This window comes from Lutjanus erythropterus, chromosome 16 (assembly GCF_056507025.1).
Source record: "Lutjanus erythropterus isolate fLutEry1 chromosome 16, fLutEry1.hap2, whole genome shotgun sequence".
Taxonomy (NCBI): domain Eukaryota; kingdom Metazoa; phylum Chordata; class Actinopteri; order Lutjaniformes; family Lutjanidae; genus Lutjanus; species Lutjanus erythropterus.
This window is the reverse complement of record NC_139332.1, coordinates 22527692-22540419: the sequence shown is the minus strand read 5'-3', so window position 1 is coordinate 22540419 and position 12728 is coordinate 22527692. Positions and strand designations below refer to the sequence as shown.

The window sequence follows — 12728 nt, the reverse complement described above, 5'->3', positions numbered from 1 at the left end:
TAAAACACAGAAGAGCAGAATGGGTACAGAGGGCCCTGTACAGCTTTCAGAAAAAAAACCCTTTCTGAGTAAAGTTTATCTCATCAAGTGATGTATTATTAACTTTACCACTCATAGTCTGAGTCAGAAAACAGGTTTGGTGGGTGGCTAGCAGGGGCATTAGGGCAGGAATTCACAGACTGCACCTGCTTCAGTTCTTCTTCTACTATTTTTTTTTTTTTAAATCAGGGATTTGGTTGAAAAATATGTTCAAACTTTACGATCTCTGAGAGGCTTCAACTTCAGCTCATCTTATTTTTGAGATTTAAAGGGCCGCCACAGAGTGGGATCTTAATAATATATTTCATAAAAATTCAAATGCAGCAGCTGCCAATTGGATTGATGCTGGCTTCAACACTCCACACAGAGTAAACCTTCTGTTCCACTTAGCAGGAGTAACAGCTGATTCCTGCCAATTGAAACCAGGCACAGGTGCTCATTTGCCCTCACTCACCTGCTGCTCACCAAGGCCGCATTTTGACCATGGATGTGGCACCTGTACATCAGATTGAAGTGTCGCATGGACGCCGGAGTGGTGTTGTGTTTGTTCTGGAGCCAGGAATGAGCTTTTAGTAACGATGCATGCAGGCCATTAGACCGGCCAGGAAAAATCAGAAGTAGATAATTGATGCCATTCCTTTTCATTCATGAAGTTAGAACAAGTGCTGGGAAAAATACACTGTAATCACCATTATAATTTATACTGTATACATTAATACAATATATACAAAGTCACAGTTGATGAACAAGGTCTCCCTAATATAGAGCTTTTAAATATATAGATCCTCCACCATGTTCCCAACACTATCTTGTTCCTGCTGTTTATATTTCCCCAGCGGCAAATTTAGCGCTACAGATACACAAAATAATTATTACTTTCTAAGAGGGGTCTTTAATGTATATGTTGTAATGTTTCTGAAATGAAATAATGCCTTATAAACATCATACAATAACTAATAACCTTATAGAGTTCTGTCACTTTATGTAAAATTCACAAAGTCATGCTGTATATATTATAAAGATTTTATTCCCTCATTCAGTTTCAGACACTTAGAATTTATAATCTGTAATGATTTGTTAGAGCAGTTTTCTATGTGCCTTTATAACTGGTTAAAGTCACTGTAGTTATAATGTGCAGTGTAACCTAGGATTCTTCTTTCAAACACTGCTGTAACTTTGACATCGAGTTCTAAAGCATTATGAATGCTCAACTTCTATCTATATATTTTTTACTTCATTGTATAAAGGTTTATAAACTCATTATAATACCCTGTGTCTGTACATATAATGCATCATGGACATGAAATTCATAGAAAGCAAAAAAAAATACCAAATTGGTATTTTCTGGCAGTACATGTGTGTATGTGTATATGCATATAAATAACTATATATTATTTTACTTAATTTTATTCTAAATAAATATACTTGTATATATGCTCTATATGTGTGAAGCATAAAGGGCTATAACTTATATTTCCCTGCGCAACCCTGCATTGTAAAATGGCAAATGAATTACTTTTATTCCTTGATATAAATATGCCTGTAAGACACATGTCTGCATGTTTTTTCCAATATGGTGGCCTGAAATGATAGAACAATAAGTGCAAATACATGCCTCACCTCTAATCTGCTTTCATTGAAACACATGTGAATGGCGATTTTGAGAATTTGTTCCCAGCTATGAGTCATTCCCTCAAGCTCCAGCTTTTTTAAGTGCATCATTCTAGCATTATCCCATCATCCTGTGTTATGTAACGCTGTGCTGGGAGACTACAAAGTGCAGCATAAACATCAAGTGCTGCCTGTTTCACAGCCAGTTGTAAAAGAGGGCTAGATGGTACATGTGTTCATCTCATGGCAAACGCTTTTTATCTATTTTGCGCCACATGCTAGATGTTACTAGCTTTATCTCATAGCATGCGATTAGCTTACCTACTATTACTCTGCAGCCAAGGCCCAAACGCCAACACTTGATATCACGGCCTCCTTCAAGGAGAGGTGAAAATGAAAAGTCTCATCCCTGATTTTTCAATGTTACTATATTTTCAAATGTTTGGGCTGCTGTTTTTTTTTTTTTCTCTCCTCCTCATCAGGATCCAATCACCGAGTCATAATGTCAGCTCTAACTTTTGAGATTTTATTTTAGATTTTTCATCTGCTTTTTATGGTTTTTAATATGTGATGTGTTTTATAGGAGGGAAAGATGTCAAGGTGGATTTTTACAGCACAGTTGACCCCTGGTTCAGTGGGTTTGCATGTCTGCGTGTCGGCTGAGAGAGAGAGAGAGAGAAACTGTCGTGTGTGTGCGTGCTGTCTTCATGTCTGTCTAGATGATTGATCTAAATTGAGAGATTAAATGGATAGTTTGTGTTATTTGAAGTGAAATTGCATGAGGTACTTGTCAATCGTCAGTGTATTAGTTACAGTAGATGCCAGTCTTCATGCCCCCAGTACAGAGGACCATCAGCATAAAAGTCAAGTAATCTACTTTTTTCTACCCTTGTGTTTCAAAAGGACAGTTCAGTTTCACCAGAGTCACACAGATCGAGGCAGTTATAGATCAGCAGCTCCTGTGTGCTGCAAGGTAAAATTACTGATGTCGCCTATAGTTTGTTTGACTTGGGGGGAGTGATATTTGGATTATATAACAACAGTTTTCAGGTGAACCTTTTCTCAGTGGCTAAAATAGGTTTTGCTGCTGCCCTTGCCACAACAGTACATTGCTTAGCTTTTGTGTTGGTGCCTGTCTCTGCCTCTTCAAAGTGGGGGTGTGCACACCGGCATCTCCTGTAGGCAATAGGCTGACTATGGATGAGTACCTCATACAACCCCACATCAAATAATCCAAACTATCGCTTTAAGAGAGGAAGAGAGAAAGCAAGTTAAGTTAATGAAAGAGTGAAGAGCAGAACTGCAACTGAACCCTATCACATTTGGATATCATTTACTGAAGTATAAGGCATTAACGAGCTCAATAACAACAGCCTCTCATATTTTCATAGATGAAATTTCATCCCGCGATAATAACACTGACCGCTCGCTCCGACCAGCATTATTGTTAATATTTCCTGCGGCCGTTAGTTTTGTGTTGGGTCCCGCAGGATCTCAATCCTGTTGCAACGCTGTAATCCAAGTACTGAGCAGGACCCTCTTAATCACACAGCACTAAACAGCATTTCATTCAGAGCGGCTGAAACGCCATGAAATATGAATTCATGAAATATTCATTCACAACATAACCAGAAATGTGGTTCAATTTTACAGTCAATAACCTTAGTATTGGGGTAGTGAGCCAAAGCCGGTCCTTTTTTCTCTTTTGGTTGTATGTGTGTGTGTGTGTGCATATATACACATGCGCGTGTGCTTCAGAGGTAACCTGTGAAGGGCAGGACTTATTTCATCGTAGAACTGTAAACAGCGTTTCATTTTCTAGTCATGAATTATTGACTAATGTAATGTTCAGTTCTCCTGTAGCCACCAGTGTTACTGATATTGAAATGCTGTATCTGTAGTTCATTCAGTCAAAATTCATTATAAAAGATGGATAGTTTCTCTCGTTAGGCCTCAGTAATATATTCCATACATTTCAAATCATGTATGGAATTGGCTAATTGAGTGAGCGAGCGTAGTGACTGAATTGTCCTGATTCCTAATTTGACTGATGGTTATTTCAAACTTCTCTCCCAATGATATCTCCTAAATACTAAAATAGACAGCTCGTTTTCTTTCCCAAGCTGTCAAATACAGACGTGTTGTCATGCCCCTTCAGCGACGAGGCACCCTTAAATGTGGGAAATCAGGTAGATCATCAAAATTTCATATGACTTGACCTGAGCAATGACTGGCCTCGACTTGCTTGACTTCTAGCAGGTACTTGATTTGGCTTGCTTGATTCTCTCCACAGTAGTTTGGGACATGCTGGAAACATGAAGGCTTAGACTTGCTTGTGACTTACGTGTGTGACTTACTCACACCTCAGAACCTAACCAAGTAGTTCTGGTGCCCAAAACCCACCCAAACTGCAAACATTAACCATGTGTTGAAAACGCTTTCATGCAGCAGCTCATTACCTTGTGCATCAATATGAGATGCCGAGGGTCATGACAAAGCAGCCCCGGTATTCAACAAGCCGGGATGAGAACGTGTTGAAATAGAATAAATGCACAGGGATTGATTAAGCAATGTTACTTACACCAAAACATACGAGATGCCGTTTTGGCCCTCATTAGTCATGAAGTCATTTGAAGGGCTCATCAAGAAGCTGCTCCAGATGGTTTACAGCTCATTAGACTCTTTTTTTATTTACTATAAGCAGAAGAGGCATTTGGAAAATGCTGCTTTAACCTTTCTTAAGTTTAGGCTTGGCAGGCTTTGATTGGTTTTATCCCGTATTTTGATAAAACACAGTGCAGTGAAGTAACATTTGTTTAGTTATTTATCCAGATTTTCCAACATGTTGTTCTTAGAAGGGGAGAGGAGCTGATGGTTATATCTTAGTGGGACAAAGATTGCCTCTAACCCTCTAAGATGTGGGTGTCTTGTTTTCTCACCTGTACTTTTTGTACACAGATGGCAGGAATCTTATTAAGGACAGGCACATCCTGAAATTCACTGATGATATTGGAATCACAAGCCTATTACAGGGTCATGAGACAGAGCCTGGGCGTGTAGTTGAGGCTTTTTTACATCAGACTGGAATGATGTATTTCTGCCCTGTGATGTGTCCAGATCAAAGAAAACAGCCCAATCATTATCTGTGATCCTGTAGCCCAATTTACAGAGAGTTACAGGTACATGGGAGTTACACAGTCTAGTACAAAAAATAAAATTGTGTGCACTTTATGTGCACAAGGCCCGACAGACATTGTGTGTTTTAATGAGAGCAGAAAAATGATGTCTTTCTTTCTTCACACATCTCATATCAAATCAATCCTCAAAAGCTCCTCAGTGGCCTGCTTCGGAACCTGAGTGAGGCAGAAAAAAATGTCAGTATTGTGAGTGTAATAAATGAGATCATTTTCATTCAACAGTCCGTCCTCACTGATGTCTGCAGTGTGAACAAGTCAATTTGAGCTTCTCCCTTTAGGTCACACATTCAGACAACCACAAGCTAATTAGACAGGCTGAATTTCTCATTTCTTCTTCACATTGCAGACCGTGCTTGTGCGTGTAGAAGGCTTTCCACTTCAGTTCTCTTCTTCTGTGGCCATTACAGCTACCTTTGATTATTATATGATGTGGTTTAATGTGTTTAACACATCTTGCTTTAGTTTTGGAGATGCTGGTAAGGTAAAAACATTAGAAATAACACAGCAACACCCAGACCTTGCCTTTTATAGCAGGCCTATTCAACTGGGAGCCTTTGGTCTCTTTATTAATCTGGTCATTTGATCATTTATACATATGAAAAACATGTATCATTGTGATTTTATTTAATTAAGCTGCTAACATTGTAACTGTATTGGTGTTTACATTATTCATTATATTAGTAGACAAATTAGACCTTTAATATGTTATGTCTCTTGTTAAGCAACTTAATGTTTTAAAAAGTTTTAACGCAGGCTGTTTAAGCAGAGAGGAAATTTAGGATAGACAAGTTGAATGAAAAAAACTGTTAAATGCAACATAATGTTTATTAAAAAAAGAGGTAACCTCTAAACAGCTAAACTTGGCAAAGGCTGCACATGTAGATACTGCAGCTGGTAGCTCCTTCAAATTTCACTACTTTTTTCAGCTTTACTGCTGAAACAGAACAGAAATATACTTTAAGTCGTTGCAACAAGAAACGCAGGGTTTGGATTAAAGAGCAGCGGACCCTGGGACGATCACGAATGCACAGCATCTTTCAGCCACCACGGACCACCCCAGGAGGAGAGGAGGACAGTGGGGATAAGAGCCATGCTAACCCAACTTGGAGTCCAGGCTGCTTCTGGCTAAGGAAAATGAAAGGGATGGAATGAGACCCTGGCTGGCCAAGCAACAGGACACTGGAGACTATTGTGCCCACATGGAGAGATCTGCTCCACAGCATCCTGGATTAAGGTGTTGCTGACATGTGGACCGTCCTCCAAGCTGACAGTACGCAACACACAAGACTCTGGCAGGACGAGGGGAGGCGGACTGTGTTTTTACATCCATGATGCTTTGTGCACAAATTCATTCAAAGTTGATGGACAATGTTTATCATTTTGTTGCAGCTGTTTACATTTAGCATGACGAAAAGTCATAAATGTATATGTGTAGGTATGTATGTAATAACTTTATGTGTAGTTTTAATTTCTTTTGTTTTGATCCTATTCTACTCTGAATTCAATTAATTATCTCTATATATGTTGTATGTCTGTGCAGCATGAAGGAACTACAGCTCTAATTTCTTTGTACAACTATGTGTTGTATAGTGGTAATAAACTAGCTTGATTCCAACTGTGAAAACTAATAAAGTGGAGGGGAAAACATGCATTTTTTTTTTTACGAATTTAAATTCTGAACTTCTGAACTCTAAAAAAGTAACTGAATAGGCCTGGTTTATAGCATGTGACAAATATCAGACTATACATACAACTATACATTCAGCAGTCGATTACTATTAGCAACTTAGCCGTGAAATCAATTTCACAGTGGTCACAAAAGAGAAATAGCCAATAACCTTTTTTTCCCCTCCAATCTCATTACCACCCAAAATCTATTACTTTACTCTCTCAGATCTTTAAAGGTAGTGCATTTACATTCCTCTTGTGTGTGTGTGTGTGTGTGTGTGTGTGTGTGTGTGTGTGTGTGTGTGTGTGTGTGTGTGTGTGTGTGTGTGTGTGTGTGTGTGTTTGTGTGGACTTTACATGTTTGTGTGTGTATTCCCATGGACAATATGGTGTGAGCATGATGTAGTATTATAGAACAGAATGGAATGGGACTCAATGTGCAATCACAAACATAATATTGAAGTTGCACACACACACATACACACATACACACACACACACATACACTTTAAGAAGCCTAATCCCCTTTGTGAATCTGTCAGCCTTGTTGTTACAAACACAATAGGATTATTTGAGTGTGTATGTGTGTGAGAGAGAGTCAGAAATGAGTGCATCACTGTATGCGATGCAAAGGGAGAGACTGACTGTGGATGTGTGATAGTGCGGCACATGCATGTATAGTACTTGTGTGTTTGTGTGTGTGTGTATGAGTAGTACTATGGGAATGTTCCGACAGTATGCCTGTTTTCTCTCCAAAGCAATTTGTTCTCTATTCTTCTGCTTGGTGTGTCTGTGTGTGTGTCCGCACACAAGCATGTGTGTTAGGCAGCTTGTGATTGGTTGAGTCTGTGGGTCTCATAAAGACGATGTCATGATGGAAATTAATGCAATACATCACAAAGACGCACTCAGACACAAGCACACACACTCTCACACTTACATATACTAACAGTGAAACACACATACACACATGAAGCACACACCTCTGCTTCCTGCCATGGGCCACTCCTGTAAATAATACTGAAAGTAGGAGAGGAGAGCAGGGGAATAAAGGAGTGGAAGGCTGGGGAAATAGAGGGTATATTTCCAGAAAATCCGTACACGAAATTTTAAAGAGAGTTATAGTGATACAGAGGCACCTTTATATAGAATCAAAGAAGGATATGTCTCACCTTATGGTCGGACCAAATCTGAAAAAAAAAGAGCTGTCATGAATACTTGAAAACTCAGGGGAAGCAGGCGTACAGAAAGAGATGGACACAAACTTGCTCCGGGGTACATGAACGAAGAAGTAGAAGCATTCGAGAAATTCGCCTGACGCAGCAATGCAAGAGCCAATCATCTTCGAGCGAGACTCTATTCCAGTTGGCAGTATATTTCTGTTCATAATGGATGATGAGCTCCTGTAGCATGACATACTGTAGTAGTTCACAGCAGGGAAAGATGACCACTGGGTATTTGAGGCTGATAACACTGCATGGTAACTGCCTGGTGCAGATATTGTTAAGGCTAGACTCCAGACACTGGATTAACTAGCTGCCACATGTCTTCACTGACAATGCTAAAGTAAAAAAAAAAAAATTGAGTTATAGTTTTTTTTTTTTTTTTTTTTGTTTAAATGACAGAGGAAAGATTCCAACCAAAACTAGGATAATAATAGCAGTCCTTGTCACTGCTGTCCTTCTCCTCACTTCCACTTTAAGCATACAATTACAGTGTAGATAGAAAAAAACAAAACAAAAATGTAAGCACTTGATGATAACAGTATTTTCATAAAAGGAATTTTGCTCCTCATGTTGGCATCATGATAGTATGTGCTCATTATCAGTAAAGCTTTAATTATTTTCCTTATTTTATCTTCAACAAATTACCTTGTCTCAAAACTGTAAGCTGTCACAATATAATCCACCTTGATGCTGGTGTCTTTTGTTGTGAAAAAGCTGCTTATTTGTTTTTGTTCTATGCAATTTACATTATTATACCTGCACCCTGTGTGTCAGCATTATTTCTGTACGGTGGCTGAGATATCTATGAACCTAATAAGCTAGATAATTAGGTTAAAATCAAGAAACATATTAAAGAATAAAGCTAGAAATATTCTTTATTTTGCTTTTTGTTTCCAATAAAATTGACCTCTTGACTTCCCCAGCCTGTCTGTGACTCCGCTAGTATCTACTGAAGACGTAACTTGTTAAAAATGGATCATAAATACATACTGTCATCTTTAAAATCATTTAAAAGGTCCAGTGCATAAGATTTACAGGGACTTATTGTCAGAATATGGCAGAAATTGAATATGCTGTTTTCATTTGTCTGCAATCACCTTAAAATAAGAATTTTAGAATGAACCATTTATATCTACAGAGGGCATGGGTCCACTTCTATGGAGGCCACCATGTTGCAGTGCCATGATTCTTCAGTAGCCCAGAACTGAACTAGAATGGAACCAGAACTACATGCTTTGAACAGGAGAGAGACACTATGTGTTGTTTGCAGTCTGCAAGCTCGCCACCAGATTCCACTAAATCATACACATTGGTCCATTAAAACATAGCTTTAAAAAGCCGGGCAGTGTAGTTTTTAGAAAGCAGGAGTAAATAGTACATTGGTTGGGTACAATTTTCTGCTGCAGATTAATACAGATTTAGTGCTCTAGTGAGTATTTATGGCAGCAGGACATCATACATGTGGGACTGACTAAAAATAAATAGTGCTGAATGAAGGGACATGTGAACCAGTCTAACTGTTGGGCTTATTGATGTATGTTTTAATTGTTTGTGGACAAAGATATGCTACAGAGAAATAACAGTACACAGATAATGTGTGTTGACATGGACATTAAAAGTTGTTTTGGTAGTTTTTCAATGCAACAACATTTGATAGTATTAAATGTCCTGAAGCTATAAAAAGAAAAGGTGTAAGTGCTCATTCAGGACCTCAGTTGAGTTCAGTCTTTATTGTCGTGTCTGAAATTTTGCTTGCAGCAAAACAAGGCAGTGTTATGGGACTTTTTTGTATCAGCATTCTGTGCAGGTTGTTAATTTTAAAAAGATTCCTGAATGTGAATGTGTCAAGGACCGTTTATTTTTTTTTGCCATGGTATTGAAAGAGGTATCATTTCTTTATACCAGTATTGTACTAAAGTTTAAAATTCTGGTATCCTAACAACCCTAATGAATGCTGAGATTAGTCAGCTTTGTCTGGAAAAGCTGTGTGTGTGCTACCTTTTAACCTTGGAAATATACAATACTGTGAGGGTTCCACCTTTAAAATATCTAACTCAGAAAAATAACATTCAGATGTTAAATATCTCTTGTCTGTGTCTTTGCAGAAATAGACAAAGAAAGTTGTGGCGACCCTGGAACTCCTCTGTATGGAATAAGAGAAGGGGACAGTTTCTCAAATGGAGGAATCCTGAGGTTTGAGTGCCAGTTTGGCTTCGAGCTGATTGGAGAGAAAACAATCTCCTGCCAAGACAACAATCAGTGGTCAGCAAACATCCCCATATGCATATGTAAGTATTAAAATCACATTTTGACTGCGAATTTCAGAGATATGGCTGCAGAGGGGGAAAACATGGCGTGTGCTCTGCTGTGATGTTGATAACTTTCAGTCTGACCTGTCACCATGGTGACAGTACAGAGTTTATTATGGCCTGGAGCAGATGATGACCGATGATGATGTGGCGATGAATATTTAACAGAAAATTTCTCTCTCTGCATCTCTTTCCCTCCCCTTCCTTTTCTTTTCTACATTTCTATTTCTCCCAACTCTCTGTCTCCTCCTCTCCATCTTGATCTCTCTCTGTCCTGCACTTCCCTTCCTCCCACAGTCCCTTGCATGTCCAACTTCACAGCTCCCTCCGGAACCGTCCTCTCCCCAGATTACCCAGAAGGCTACGGGAACAACATGAACTGCGTCTGGCTCATTCAGTCAGATCCAGGCTCCAGAATCCACTTGGCATTCAACGACTTTGACCTCGAGGCACCCTATGATTCCCTGACGGTGAAAGATGGCGAGACAAACGATGCCCTCGTCATTGGGAGGTTCTCTGGAGCTGAGAGTCCCTCCCATCTGACATCTAACACCAACACACTGAGGCTGGAGTTTCAGGCTGATCACTCCATGTCAGGCCGAGGATTTAATATCACATACAGTAGTATGTCATTCTGTTTCGTTCTATTCCATTTTATCATTAAAATACAGGGCAAGAACCTGATTTTATTTGCTGTGCTATAAAACAGGGTGAGGCATTGGTGTGTTGATACTACAAATGACCAACATCCGAGTTTAAAACATGAGTTTGATGCATGGTTATGGCAGGAAAATAGGATCATTTAGGGTCATTTTCATTTTCCTTTGCAGCAGAATAGTGCAGGAGAGGTTGAGGCTGATGCATTGTTCTGTTTCACAGCTATAAAACAGCACTTCACATATGACTCTACTTGAATTTTATGCATGACTTTCGGTCTAGACCTGTAGTGATTTTATTAGATGCGAGGTTGTTTCATTCCATCAGTGCTTGAAAACATTCTGAGGCCAAAATTCAACTACATTTTCACCTCAGATATTGGTTTCATTTAAGATAGAAGCGCTTCTAATTCACTAAAAGTTAGATCAGACTGGAGGCTTTAACAACACAAAGAACTGGAACAGACTTCACTGATCCAAGAGGGGTCGTGTAGCCAGTGCAGCAGCTAAGAATAGAGGTGTAGGTTGAAGAACAAAGAGGAAAATAAAAAAAGTTATTAAAGTAACATTTTTTGGCTTGTTTGCTGTCATACCCGGAGTCAGATGAGAAGAATGATAATTTCATCTCTGTGCGGCCAGTACACGGAAAGGTCCAGGATGCGTTTAGCCCTGTTTAGCACAAAGACTAGAAGCAAGCAAAAACCCAGTTCTGTCAAATGTGAAAAAATAAACCTTCCAAAAAACTCCAAAATTGCCTGTTTTTAAACATCATACCTTGTGTCTTTAACCTGTGTCAAAATAGAATCCAAGACTGTTTTAGGAGCAGTTATCACCTCAGAAGTTCTGTCTTTATTGCAAATTTGTCAGCTGTGCAGACTTTTATAATTGATCAAAACCCAGGTGACTCTTAGATGCATTGATGAGTAGCTTGCTCGACAACAGGATACAACATGTACAGTAAATAAGATTTTGAATTTGTTGGAAGGAATATTTGTTCATTTCTGATGGTGGCGAACTGTTTGCCCCTGCTTTCAGTCTTTGAGCTAATTTAGGCTAAACACGTCTCTATACCAGACAAACAGAAATGGAAATTGATATTGATCTTCCCATCTGACTGCGGGTTTGATGGCAAACAGACACATTTCCCAAAATGTTGAAGTGTTCTGTCTACAAGTTTCCGCTCAGTGTGATTGCACGATTCTGTGTACATCCAAATTTTTACACATTTCTTTGGGTCACTGCATTTGCCATTTTTAAACCTTTCCATCACCTGATCACACCGGACTGCTTCAGCTCACAGAACATGAATTTTAAGAGTGGACTTTACAGCCTTCAGATCAGATGAGCCAGACCGTATCCTGAAGCAGATTTGCTCACATTAGTTTTATCAGAAGTTACATTGCTTCATCCAACCTGAACACAGTGCAAATGTACTGTATCATGAGAAATGAGCATATGAGCAACGATATAGGAAGGCAGAGCAGGAATATAGAATAGACAGATTACAGGAGAAATTTATAGACATTTTCCCGGCTGGGACTGAACACTCAAAGACGCCACATCGCAGCCATATATCTATATGATTGGTTCTCAGAAATGTAATCCAAAATGATGAGCAAAATGTAGCCTGTGAGGGGCCTGTTAGGTGCTGGTTTTATTCTCTCCAATATCTTCCTCATCATATCTGTGTCTCCTTGTAACTTCGTACCACAGCATTTGGCCATAATGAGTGTCCAGACCCTGGCATTCCCATCAACGCTCGCCGCTTTGGAGACAGTTTCCAGCTTGGCAGCTCCATCTCGGTGGTCTGCGAGGACGGTTTTATCAAAACCCAAGGAACTGAGACCATCTCTTGTCAGTTAGAAAGAGGAAAAGTCATGTGGAGTGGGCCCATCCCAAAATGTGAAGGTAAATATTGACCAGATTGCTGATTAAACTATTAACTCGGGAACAATATGTCATCCAATATATCATCTTCACTGCAGCATAAAGACCCAGGAGATGGAGAATATCTCCTGTCAG

General features: G+C 39.3%; 1 protein-coding gene across 1 annotated transcript in view; it reads left to right on the top strand.

Moving 5' to 3' along the window:
• csmd3b (CUB and Sushi multiple domains 3b) overlaps window positions 1-12728 on the top strand; it is a 456383-nt gene that overhangs the window by 327848 nt on the left and 115807 nt on the right. The window contains exons 14-16 of the mRNA XM_084738341.1: window positions 9847-10029; window positions 10348-10674; window positions 12420-12614. Coding sequence (XP_084594467.1) covers window positions 9847-10029; window positions 10348-10674; window positions 12420-12614 — 705 coding nt within the window. The remainder of the gene's footprint in view (window positions 1-9846; window positions 10030-10347; window positions 10675-12419; window positions 12615-12728) is intronic.